General features: G+C 39.9%; 1 protein-coding gene across 1 annotated transcript in view; it reads right to left on the reverse strand.

Moving 5' to 3' along the window:
* Positions 1-11029: 11029 nt before the first annotated feature.
* PTPRN2 (protein tyrosine phosphatase receptor type N2) overlaps positions 11030-13639 on the reverse strand; it is a 1246087-nt gene continuing 1243477 nt past the window's right edge. Inside the window, exon 23 of the mRNA XM_088445425.1 lies at positions 11030-12243. Coding sequence (XP_088301551.1) covers positions 12172-12243 — 72 coding nt within the window. The 3' untranslated portion in view covers positions 11030-12171. The remainder of the gene's footprint in view (positions 12244-13639) is intronic.

Consider the following 13639-nt stretch of genomic DNA (forward strand, 5'->3'; position numbering starts at 1 on the left):
AATCTCTCTGCACATTTTAAAACTGCCCCACCTGCAGTGCAGCATGGTTTCACCAAGATGATCAGTTGAGTGAGATATCTCTCTCTATTTCCAAAGCTGAATCAGGTCCTGAGTACTTTCTATCCATGGAAGATTTTTATGAGGTATTATAGTATTTGATTTCAAGTGTTTGGAATGCAAGCATCAGTTTTTATTATTTTAATATTGTTGAATTACATGTGTTACAATTTGTATTTATTTTTATATGTACAGTATACAGGTTGAGACTCCCATATCCGAAATGCTCGGGACCGGGAGCATTTTGGATTTTGGATAATTTCGGTTAATAGAATACCTTGCAGGGGGGTCCAGGAGATGTCACAGGAGGCCTGGCGTGTGCAGCGGAGGGGTCCGGCAGGTGTCACAGGAGGCCTGGTGTGTGCTGCTGGGTGTCCGGTGGATGTCGTGAGTGATCCAGTGGGTGTCGGGTGAAGTCCGGCAGGTGTCACGTGAGGCCCGGCATGTGCGGCGGGGGTAGGTCCTGCAATAGGGTACATCAGGTGCTGCGGGGGAGTCCAGCGGGTGTCACGAAGTGCCTGGCTTGCGCTGCAGTGGGGGGAGCGCGGCATATAGACCATGCCCACGCCGCTAATGATTGGTCATTGATCTGTGATGTCATTACGCCAGGTCACTTCGGTTTTTGGAATATTTCGGTTAATAGAATTACGGATATGGGAGACTCAACCTGTATTAATATTCTAGTGTGAATTGTGGGTAGTTTAATTGTTACAGAGTAACAGATAAAATAAGTCAAATTGTCTGAGTGCTCAGGGATTTAGTATTGCTGATGAACTGTCCCGTTTCGAATGGGTAATTTCAGTGACCTTGCTCCTCATGCCAATTGGGTTAAGCTGGGTATACACTTGGTCGGCAGGTGCATAGACACTTACGAATTGTTCTGACATTGTGTCCGCAGTGTCAATGCTGACATCACAACTGGGTGGGCATTTGAATTTTCCAGGTCCCTGTAGTAAGCATACGGTCGGTCAGCGGGTCAACCGCACACACAGGCAGACGTAGATATATCTGCAAGATATATCGCCATTGGCTGTACTGCAGGGCAGATGTTTGTGAATGAAGTCGCATACATATCGTCTGTACGCACCCACTAATGCACTACAGATATACCGCCCGTTCAACTGAACAGGAGATATAGTGGTCAGTGCTATAGCTTAAGTGAATTGTGCCCCTCTTATGTCTGGCAGGTTATAAGGCCAACATGAAGGGCTCCTGATTCTAGGCATCCCATTGACTACAGTCTTCTCCCACACTTACTTTGCGCTGTTAATTTATTTATTTCATCCCCTTATGAGGTATCACTTTTGTGTTTGGCCTTCTCTGTGGCCTTTTATAGAGCCATTCGGATATCTGAGTTGGTGTCCCCAGCACCACAGACTGTCCCTTCTTTGCCGGTTTTGAACGTTTTAGTTAATGATTTTTGGGATAGGAGATCCCCTTTGGCTAGGCATTGGAATTGTTTCCAGAATTGCAGCATGTTTGTTGGTTGGGGAGCTGAACCATGAGGTGGAATTCCTTTTTCGATTGTTTTATTTCAGGCCATTCAGTCCTTTGTTTTCTCTTTTTTACTGATTGTGCAGTCAGGCGGTAATGAATGACTTGTCGTACCACATGTCCCTAGATTTGCATCTAACTATTTCCCGGGATTTGAAGAGACTTGTTTTACTTTGGCCCTTTTGTCAGGTCATTTGGTCTGATAGTATTCCGAGGAGTTTGTTGGTGTTCACTGTGACAAAACATATTTAAAAAGTGAACTCCCCTAGCTGCAGATTCCCCTTACTTTCAAATAGGTCATCACAAAAAACAAATGCATTAAATTAATGGACAACCTCCTTTATAGTGCGGATGACAGCACCGTCCTTTCTGCTAGAGATTAGACTTTCTGTCTCAGTTGGATGTTAGTAAGGACAAATATCAATAAAAGCAATAAAGGGGTGATACTCATCAGCATCATGAAGGCAACTTGCACTTGCTTCAAGGGATAAAGAGAAATCCACAACTGGGTGCAGTTTGCTTTTAAATTCATATTTAGACAATGGCTTTTTTTTAATTTTACATTAAACTAGACATATGATGCTTCAGAGACTTTTAAAAACAAGGTATTTCAGGCTGAAGAGAGACAGCATATGATGGTACAGCCCAATGTGTAAGCTGCTGAAGTAGTGCCAAGTAATAAGCCACCAGTATGGCCAAGTAATAACTATAATCCTAGTAATAAACCACAAATAGTAGTTCACACACACCTCCAGGCCTGGTAATTGTAAAGGAGGTGGGGTTGGAATATTACTGTCCCAATCGTTGACATACACAATTCTTCCACAGGTGCCATCACTCACATTTACGTAATTTGAAGTACATTCTATCAGAACTTTCACCCCTTTCTCTCTGCGTGTTGCTGCTATCTATCGCCCTCCTGGGCCACCCCAACAATTTCTGGAACATTTAACTGCCTGGCTCCCTCACTTTCTATCCTCTGACAGCTTCACCATCATCATGGGTTATTTCATTATGCCTATTGACAGTCCACAATATCCTCATGCCTCCAGACTACTCTCTTTAACCTCCTCTCTTGGCCTCTCCCAATGGACTGACTCCTCTACTCATCAGGACGGCCACTGCCTACATCTTGTATTCATTAGACTATGCTAAGTTTCTGATTTCACTAATGCTCCTTTCCCTCTTTCAGAACACAACTTTATCACCTGCACACTCTCCTTTGTTACATCAACCTCAATGTCATTGAAATCAACCAAACCTCCTCAAACCCGCAGAAATATTAATGCTATTAATTTTCAACAACTATCCATCTCCTCATGACAACTACTCTCACCATTTTCTACATTCTGAGACTGCTGCATCACACCTGAACCAGAATCTTGGAAAAGCTCTCGATGAAGCAGCTACAGCTACCCATCACACTCCATGTAGACTTAGACATTAACCGTGGAATTCTAAATTAACAAGGCATCTACAAAAACTCTCACGTAAAGTAGAACGTCAGTAATGTGGAGCCGGGAAGCAGGGGCTTCAAAATGGATCGTGCTTTGAGGGTGGTGTCACATGCTCAATGCATGGAGACAGTGTGAGTCTCTATCTAACTAGCCCTACTCCAACTGTCTCCATACATCGAGCATGTAACACTGCCCTTAAAGCACGATCCATCTTGCAGCCCCCTCTGCCCGACTCCACAAATACACGCTAAAAGAGCTATAAACACTGATAGAATCACCACAACTTTTTGATTTTAACTTTTCTTTTCAACATTGCCCGTGCATTTTGTATTATTGTTTTTCATTGTTTTTTTTTCTTAATTTGGTTTTAAATTGCACTGACACATCTTGTTACTCTTAGAATTTGTATACTTATATTTTCACAAGACGCTCCCCTTCACAATTGTTTTATTCACACTGACAGGTTTTATATACACCCCTACAAGTGTTCCTTTGCACATCTTTAATTACCTTACTTTATAGGAGCCGCTAATTATACTTAGAGCGGCCCACATAACCACACCTTCGACCTTTTAATACAGTTAAATCACTTCTTACCCCTCCCTCACCCAACCCACCTGCACCTGATCCATGCACAAAAGCTTGCTTTCTATTTCAAGGACAAGATTGATCAGATCCAAAATCAAATGGTATGCTCGCCCTCAGACAGTGGCCTGCTCAATTTCCTACCTGAACCCTTTGGCACATTCTCTTCATTTGACCCCACAAATGAAGATTAAGTATCTACACCCTTCTCATCCTCCTACTCTACTTCCTCTCCTCTTGATCCTATACCGTCACAAATCAGTAAAGCTGTGTTCATCCCAACCTTAACTAAATTCTGTAGTCTCTCTCTCTCTACTGGTATCTTTCCATCACTGTTGAAGCACGCAGTGATTACTCCCATTCTGAAAAAAATAAATTCTGATCCTAACACTCTCTCAAATTACCATCCCATCTCCCATGCCATTCCAAGCTACTTGAGAGACTTGTCTACACACGCCTCACATACTTTCTTAACTCACACAACTTGTTGGACCCACTTTAGTCGGGCTTTCATCCCCAACACTCCACAGAGACTGCACTAACTAAGGTAGTGAATGATCTGGTCACTGCCAATGCTAAGGTCCATTACTCGCTTCTAATTCTTCTAGATCTCTCTGCTGCTTTTGATACTGTTCACCACTCTCTTCTCATACTAAGACTAAAATCCCTAGGTCTTAAGGACACAGACCTTTCTTGGTTCTCATCCTACCTAATCGCTCTTTCACCTCCTCTTCGCTATTTCTATCAGTTGCAGTACCGCAAGGCTCAGTCTTAGGTCCTCTGCTTTTCTTAATCTATACCACCTCTCTTGGCAAACTAATCAGCTCTTTTGGAATTCAGTATCATCTGTACTTGGATTATACTCAAATCTACCTATCCTCCCCAGATTTGTCACCATCTGTATTGGTTGGTGTCACTGAATGTCTTTCTGACATTTCATCTTGGATGTCATCTCACCACCTCAAACTTACTATTTCCAAAACAGAATAAATTATATTTCTACCTGCCAATAGTAGTCACCAACCTGATCATTCTATCACTGTTGATAATTCTACATTCCACCCTACAGCACAAGCTCGCTGCCTAGGTGTCATCCTTGACTCTGAACTGTCCTTTGTTCCCCACGTTCAATCTGTTTTAAAATCATGTTACATACATCTAAAAAACATATCCAAAATTCGACCATATCTTACACAAGACAATGCAAAAACTGTAATCCATGCACTCATTATTGCCCACATTGTCTATTGCAATAGTCTCCTTACTGGTCTTCCCAAAAACAGGCTCTCACCACTATAATCCATTATGAATGCAGCTGCAAGGCTGATCTTCCTTGCCAAATATTCATCGTCTCCTGCTTCGCTCTGTCAGTCCCTCCATTGGTTACCGTTTTTCTACCATATTCAATATAAAATACTTTTACTTACACATAAGGCTATTAACCAAACCACACCCATATACATATCTTCACTCATCTCAAAATATCTCCCAACCCGACCTCTCCGCTCAGCACAAGATCTGTGTCTCTCATCCACATGCATTACTTGCTCCAATTCACAGTTACAGGACTTTTTTTGGGCTGCACCCACTCTGTGGAATGCCTTCCAACACAAAATAAGACTTTCTTCTAGTCTCCAAACCTTCAAGCATTCCCTGAAACTCATCTCTTCAGACAAGTTCATCAGATTCCAGACCGCCCACATAACCTTCATAGCCTCCATATCTAATTACATCCCCTCTCACAATCCACACATAACCTCACACATATTCTTTCTTTCACATCCTCCTGACCTTTGGCCATCATTCCTGTGTGACTGGATCATACAGCCCAAGAACATCTGCAATCTGGCTGGACCAATATGCAATATGTAGCACCTATCCTTGTGTATCAATGCCTATTTCCCTATAGATTGTAAGCTTGCGAGCAGGGACTTCCTACCTCTACAGTATGTCTGTCTGTTATTACCCAGTTTTGTTCTATTAATGTTTCCAAATGTGAAGTACAACAGAATATGTTACGCTATATAAAGAAACTGTTAATAATAATAAAAATAAGACAGGTGTAGTAGTCATGCCCAATAATACACAAGTAGCAACATTATTGCCCATAGATAAGCCATCTGTAATAGCAATGATAATGCAGAAATAGTAGTTGTGGACAGTAATATGAAACCTGTAAAATTAGGGCCCAGATATTAATCCATAAACAGCAGTAGTGCTAAGTAAAATGTTACCAGTAGTAGTGGTATAACATAATGTGCACATCAATACTAGAAAGGCCCAGTAAGAAGTCTTTAGTATGGCCACAAAGACTTACCACACTGCTTTTGCTATGCTCCAATTCTCCTATCATACAGTTGTTTTCCTTTCCAGTTAGTGGTTCTGCCTCATGTCATGTAATGTTAGTATTGAGCCACTAGTTTCATTTAAGAGCAGGCATGCCTAATGAGGATAATGTCAAGTGACATGTATTTAGTGCAATTTGGCTCTCAACCATCCCTCACCCACCCATACACTCACTCACTCAGAAATGTTGGTGTTTATGTGTCATGATTGTAACCTAATCAGGATAATTCGGAAACTAATGTTTTAATGTGTTCATGTCAAGATCAATATAAGAAATAAATCTCCTGGATAACCTGGTTTCAAGCAAATAGTTATGAGTAAGCCAATAACAGTCCTGATTTATGTTCATCACATGGCTTTGTTTTTTTCAGAGGTGAATGGTATCACAGATGGGCAGTCATCTAAATGTTTATTGCCCAGTTGCTAAAACAGTGAGAAATGTATTTGGCTACAAAATAATATGTTAGTGTTCACTCCAAATACAAGTATATTTCCTTATCGGATACAGAATACATTAAAGAATATCTTCCCATAATCCATGTTTGAAATACCCTGTTTACATTTTTAAGCAGTGAAACCAATTACGAAATATGTGTCATTGAACAGACAGTCTCCACAAGGAAGCTATAGAGATTATGGGCCTGATGCAGAGTTGCCAGCGAAGTGGGCTTCATGTATACTGCTCAAAAGAAGCATGCACATAAATATGCTGCATCTCAGCATCATCATCGAGTACAGAGCTTGTGTCTATCCAATTCTAGGTTCAAAAGATATATCTCCAGTTATATTTCCACTTAAATCCTGCTCTGCATAGCCTGCATTCACATCCTCACTGAATTTTGGCAATTCGATAACGCGCCATTGCAACCCATTTGCACCTCTTTTTTGGAGCATGTGCAGTGTAAATTCACAAGATGCGTTTCACAAACAGGCGAGCATACAACTGCACTTTAGCATCTATATATCGCCTTAAGGGATCAACATAACGTAATCATGTTTCCTATGCATATGTGAAAATCATAACATATTTAGTGGACTTATGCCCAGATTTATCAATGAGTTATATTCTTGTTATCGCTCATCACTAATCTTAAATGGTGCTCCAACCAATCAACTCCTACCTGTTATGTGTTTGAAAAATGACAGTTAGGAGCTGATTGGTTGGAGCACCAATTAAGATTAGAAATGAGTGATAATAAGAATATCACTAATTGATAAACCCGGGCCTTAAATGTTATATTTCTGCTATATTCCAGATGAGATAAAATATTTATAGAACTCATTACCAACACTGTTTTTGAAAAATGGCAATAAAACATTGCTAAACAGAATAGCATACTAGCACACCTCTTGCACTGATGTTAAAGAGAGAGGATGTTTGTGCAAGGAAGAATAATGTTTAAAATGCTAAAATGATTCTATAATTGTCAGTACTTGTGGGCCAGTCTTTTGCTGATGAAATGTCTATACCTTCTAGCCTTCACAGGGTGGCAGATTAGGCAAAGAGTACTGTGAAACTGTTTTCTTAAAATAAAACAAATTAATGCATAAATCATCATAGCCTATGATGATTTATGCATTTATTTGTTTTATTTCAAGAAAACTGTTTATATTTCTGTCTTCTTGTTATTATCAATTTTTATCCAATAAACATTGTGACGGTTTGTCATTTTAAATTACACTTAATAACTTCTGTCATTCTGCTCTTAAAGAGCTAATGTGTCAGAAAAGCTTGGTTTTTATTAGCTACATTTATGCAGGGTATTGTCTGGTCTACAGAAACTCTGAGTAAATTTGGCACAGTTTTTATTTTAAGACCAGTCGGGGAGTAACTGAAGACTTCCTAAGAATATCAGCCATTGAATTGAATCTCAGTGGTGCCAGGACTTTGGATTTACCAGTGACATCATTTGGGGTAAGATGTACTCCTTTTTAGACAATTTAGTTTTTTTATTATTATTATTAATAATAATAATAACCCTTTCACACTCACATGTTACACATACAAAAGTATGTTCATAGCAACGCATGTGGATACATGGATCTCCCTCATTCAGTGGGTGGAAAAAAAAGAAATCCTATTTAAATTAACAAATTGTAATGCTGCTGCAATGTTGTACTATTGTCTGAACTGAATTAGCAGGACTAATGGGGCCCATACATCAGCAATCACAAAAAAAACAATTCACAAATATTGTGATTTTTTTCCCCCAGACTTAATGATTTCCCAATCACCAATCTTGAAAAACTCATCATTTTACTAGTAACAGTCGACAAATTGACCAATCTACTACCCCGATTGATTGGTTAAATTCAAAATGTTGGACAACCTGATTTAGTGATTCTGATCCCTTTTTGATCGGAATCGGCAATCGGTGAACCCCATACATTGCTGAATTTTTCAGTCAATCATTATAACTTTCAAGTAGATCAACATTGTTTATACATCAAGGGAAATGTTTGCAACAATTTTAAATCATAACTTTATGAAATGTTTTATCACTCGTTTTGAAGTTGAACAATAAAGGAAATGAGACAATGTTGCAGTATTCACAATACTCCACAGACCATGTAACTTTTATTCACAAATGATTTTTTTTTACAGAGGTAGAACAAAATACTTGGTATATCTTTATTATATACATATAAAGAGTCTAAAATGTATTTGTTTCAGCAAATCAGAAATTAGAGAAGAGTACACAAGAAATATCTGAAGCTAGTGATAATCTGAAACATGAGCATGCACAAATACAGAAGTACAGATCTTTTTTGCTGGTGTAACATTAGGTATTCAGATTTGTAATAAAATAAAAAAATAAGAAAGACTACAAAGGATACCTTTTTTTTAAATTATAAATAAGAACACAAAAATCACAAAACAATTTCCCAGAGAGGGTTGCACAGATAAAGGTAGTAGATTGGCTTACATGAAATATCACCCCATATATGGAATTTTATTGGGGTAAATATGCAAATGATCATATCTGTATCTCCAGTAGAGTGTATGTAGCACTTGCCTATCCTGTAAGCCTTGTATTCTATTAAGGGTCACACCTCTCCACCGTAGCATCTTGCTGACATCATAGGCTTTGAACAGAGTAGATTCGCTCAGTTTAAACCCAGTGATGCCAGATTTATGACATAGTGAAGAAGGTGAGCCGTGCACAGACATCTTAGCATGGCTGGCCCTCTAAAGAAGTCTGGAACTAAAGGAGAGGGAAAGTCTGTATGGACTCTGCTAGAGAGTATCCAGAAAGCAGTTACAGATAGGATATGAGTCTTTTCGGTATAATAATATAACCACAAAAGTGGAGCTTTGTAATAAAAAAAAGGACCCCAAGAAATATTTAATTTAATTATTAAAAATGGCACTGCCAAGAAATGCATGCAAGTCAATTTCATAGGCAAATTTGTGCTCCATTTCTATCATATTCTGTGCAAGATAATTTACCTTCATATGGGTAATGTGGCAACTAGACACACAATGGCTGTAGCTGCATAGGGCAATGGAGGTGATCTGTCACACTACTTGTAATGGGTTTGGGGAAACGTTACCAGGTTATAACAATTGGTATGTTTATGAAATAAGTCAAGAATTTTGCAAGAAGTTATTGATCTTTATGTATTAAACGATGTACAATGGTAAACTAGAAATTGTAAGTACTTGGTAAAGAAATAATGATTCTATGTATTGTAACGTGTCTTTCATTCACACAATGCCAAGGATTGTATATATAACCAACAATGTACAGGTTTAAAATGGATGAACGTGCGTCTTCTTGTAACCTCGCTATTTTACTATGATTAAATGGAAATGAAAGAGAACTGTAAAAGGACTGTGATTGCATGTAATAATACCGCACAAACACCCGTAATAACAATGTGATTTCAGAATGTAAAGTCACAATTGATTTGGTAAATCATGTGACAATGTATGTTTGACGTAATTTCCTATAATAAAATAGCCAAATTATTCAAGATTCTTTGATTATAATAATTATGAAAGCTCTCTAGTATAATGTAATTGCTATATGTGATAGTCCTCGAAACGAAATGGGTTTTGAATGCAGACATAACTTCCAAAACAGAATACATTAGAACCAACATTATGTCTCTCACATGTAGTAGGATTCAGCAAGTCACTAATTACAGGAAAAGTGGTGAAGTTTGTACATTTTGCTATGCAGATCTAACAGATATTCTTTCATTTTAATTTAATAGTATATAATGACATTGGTAAAAAAAAAATCCCCAAACTAATTTTAGCTTTTCATTTGAAAATTGGCATCGGCAAGTATGGACGCACTTGCCGTTGCTGGCACCCCACCGGGTCCTGTCGCTAACGCGGTAGGTACACACTAGACTAATGACAAGTACCCCAGTACAATCAGTCTCTGACTGCACTTTTGAGTTGCTGATGACCCTTTTTTTAACACTCAATGAAACCTATTTACCAACATTACAAAAAGGTGCAAACTGGAACTAAGCCCATAGCAACAATTGAGACATTTACTTTCATTGTCTAATCAGCAGAAGACTGACAAACTGTTGATTGGTTGCTCTGGTTATACTCATATGTTAGTGATATATCCTTGCGCTCTTTGTGCCACATGACATTGCTGGGAATAGAAGAGTAACTGGCCAATTGGTTGTGGCGTTTAATAAATTGGTTAAATTGGTTTAATAAAGGGTCCAAAAAGCAGTGAGGCGCTGCTGTAATTATAGCAACCAATTAGCTTTTAGCATTCTAGTTAGACTAAAGAAAGCTGACATTTGATTAGTTGCTATAACTTACTGAACACTACTGCTCTTCATACCATGTTATTGAGAAAGTTCCAATGTAAGTCAATTACTAACAATAAGCAGGGGTTCCTAGAAGGGAAGGGAGATCGGGTACTAATTACCCAGGCCCAGCCTGGTTCAGCTGCTGCTAAGGGGAAATTGTCCTCCTGTGCATCCACCAGCGACCCCTGTATAGCGGTGAGGAGGAGGGGATGTGAGGGCGGGAGGTGTGTGCATTCAGGAGGAAGTCTCTCCCCATTGGTGTCGGTTGCTGTGGGTGGGGCTATTTAACCTGCAGGAGGCGGGAGGTCACATTGCCCTACCCACAGCAGCCGGCACCAATGGGGAGAAACTTCTTCCTGAGTGCACATGCTCTCACCTCCCTCCTTCCCACCATCCTGACGAAACTGTAGAGCACAGAGAAATGCGTTAAGCGGAACCCTGATACAGATCCCGGAGCAATCCTATACAGGAATACACTGGTTAATTTGGACTTTTACCAAGTGACTCTCTGCTAATGGTCCTAATCGCGCCTCACCTTCTAAAGATACAGGAATACAGGAACTTCCATAGCGGGACTGCACAGAGCTGCAGGCAAAATTTGGACACCCCGGAAATCCACCTGTGGAAGGGTATGAACGGTTGTTTTTGGTCCCCCTTTTTTAACCTAATTAACACTGAATAATAATATCTACCTGCAGGTCAGGTCTAAAAAGACAATTTCCCAGTGTCACTGATTACTTTTCAAGCATATTGGATTATTGGATATATTTTATTTTATTTTAATTTACTGCTTTATATTCTTTGCTCATTTTTACTCTTGTGCAGTATTTTTGGGTATATACACAATACATTGTGCAGTTTTTTTTCCATATAGCATCCTATGGTTGCAGCAGCTGTTGAGGGAGACAAACGGCCCCCTATGCGGCCGTCGGTGCCATATGTGCGCCCGCTGGCCCCCCCTGTACAGCACGCATGCATTTTTATTTTTAAGAGGAGCCATGGCCACAGCTCCCTGAATTGGCCATACCCCTCAGTACTGGGGCCCATGGCTGCTCTTTATGGCCCTAACAATGAGCAATTAAAATCATTTTGAAACACAAAACAAAAAAAATGTATTTGACTTTCATCAAACAAATAGAAAAATAATTTGGCATCCAGCTCCGTCAATGGTAATTACTATATATACTTAATGGAAATGAAAGTAAAAGAGAAGAAATATGCAATTTGCTGATCAAATAGGTTGTTTATCCATTAATTACATGTTATCATTGGGATGTTGTGACCAAATGAGTCTCCCAGCAGAGGTCTAAAATGTGAGCCGCATTTCTCTATGCAGATTCTATACATGACACACACCAGGTCACAATTTCCAACAACGTTTAAAGAGACTGAAAGGAAAAAGGGGATAAGAGAAGGATCCTCTGGGGTTATGAAGTGTGTGAAACATTTATTGTGGAAGGGCCTTTAGTATTGCATTCACTTCCTCTGCCACGGCTGTCAGTGCAAATTCAAATTGCTCCTAGAAAAAAAAACAGAGAAGAGGTGCATAAAAAGTGTATCATATCAGTGAGGCCGGCTTAGGCAACCTGTGTAGTTCCCCTACAGCTATAGAGCCACAGGATGCCTAACTATGCCATCGAGGATCATCATTTTTTAATCAGCAGCGAAGCATCTCTGTATATTGCAGGATTCATAATGAATGTACAAATGCACAAAAACAATATATTATTTAACAATATGTACCCAGTTTGCATTAATGGTTTAAAATTCCCAGTGATTTTAGTCCGCAGTGTGTTTAGGTAGTTAACTTATAGAATGCTCCGCTATACTGCGGCTTTTGGTCAATTACATCTCTTTTTGGAAGAAAGCAATGTTTCATTATGATGGTCTCTATGGGGGTGTTTTGCATTGTCTTTGACAGTTTGTTAGTTACAAAAGCTACAGTTAAGGTTACCATACATCCTTCGACTTTGACTGATAATTAGGCAGCTTTAGACCTAATTGAGCAAAATTGGAAGTGTGAATGGGACCAAACAGACCGCTGATACTGAACAAGTCTTGATTGGGGTCTATTAAGTGCACATCAGAAACAGCTGTAAATGTGGTTGAACAAAGGACTGCATCTGACCGTGTAAGAGGTTGCCATCTGACCAGGCTTATGGTGCTATAATGGACCTTGGCCATGTATGTCTATGGCTAAAATATCCTCAATATTGCACACTCACATCTACCCTACTCCCACCTATACTACCTTCAAAAATGCGCCCTCACACCTACCCTACTCGCACCTATACTATCTTTAATAATGCACTCTCACACCTAACCTTCCCCCCTATACTACCCTCAATAATGCACCCTCACACCTACCCTTCCCACCTATACTACAATCAATAATACACCCACACACACCTACCCTACATCCACCTATACTACCATCAATAACGTACCCTCGCAACCCAATCTCCACTGTGAGTCACCGTCGCTGTCTCAGCTGTGCCCATTTCCTGTTGGAATGTAAGCTCTCTCATAACCAGGACCTTCCGTATCCTGTCTTTTTTTATATCTGCATTTATGTTGTCTACCTCATACCCAACCTCGACCCGTCCTCACCTGCCAATTACCGCCCTATTTCTCTTCTCCCTTTTGCCTCCAAACTACTTGAGAGGCTTGTCTGTAGCCGCATCACTAGCTATCTCTCTGACAACTCCATCCTTGATCCTCTCCAATCTGGCTTTCGCCAACGTCACTCCACTGAAACTGCCCTGGCCAAAGTCACCAATGACTTGCTTGCAGCCAAATCCAGGGGCCACTTCTCTCTGCTCATCCTCCTGGACCTCTCTGCAGCCTTTGACACCGTGGACCATACTCTCCTCCTTCGCACCCTTCAGACCTTTGGGATCTCTAACACCGTCCAT

This window comes from Taudactylus pleione, unplaced genomic scaffold (genome assembly GCF_031769625.1).
Source record: "Taudactylus pleione unplaced genomic scaffold, aTauple2 ptg000380l, whole genome shotgun sequence".
Taxonomy (NCBI): domain Eukaryota; kingdom Metazoa; phylum Chordata; class Amphibia; order Anura; family Myobatrachidae; genus Taudactylus; species Taudactylus pleione.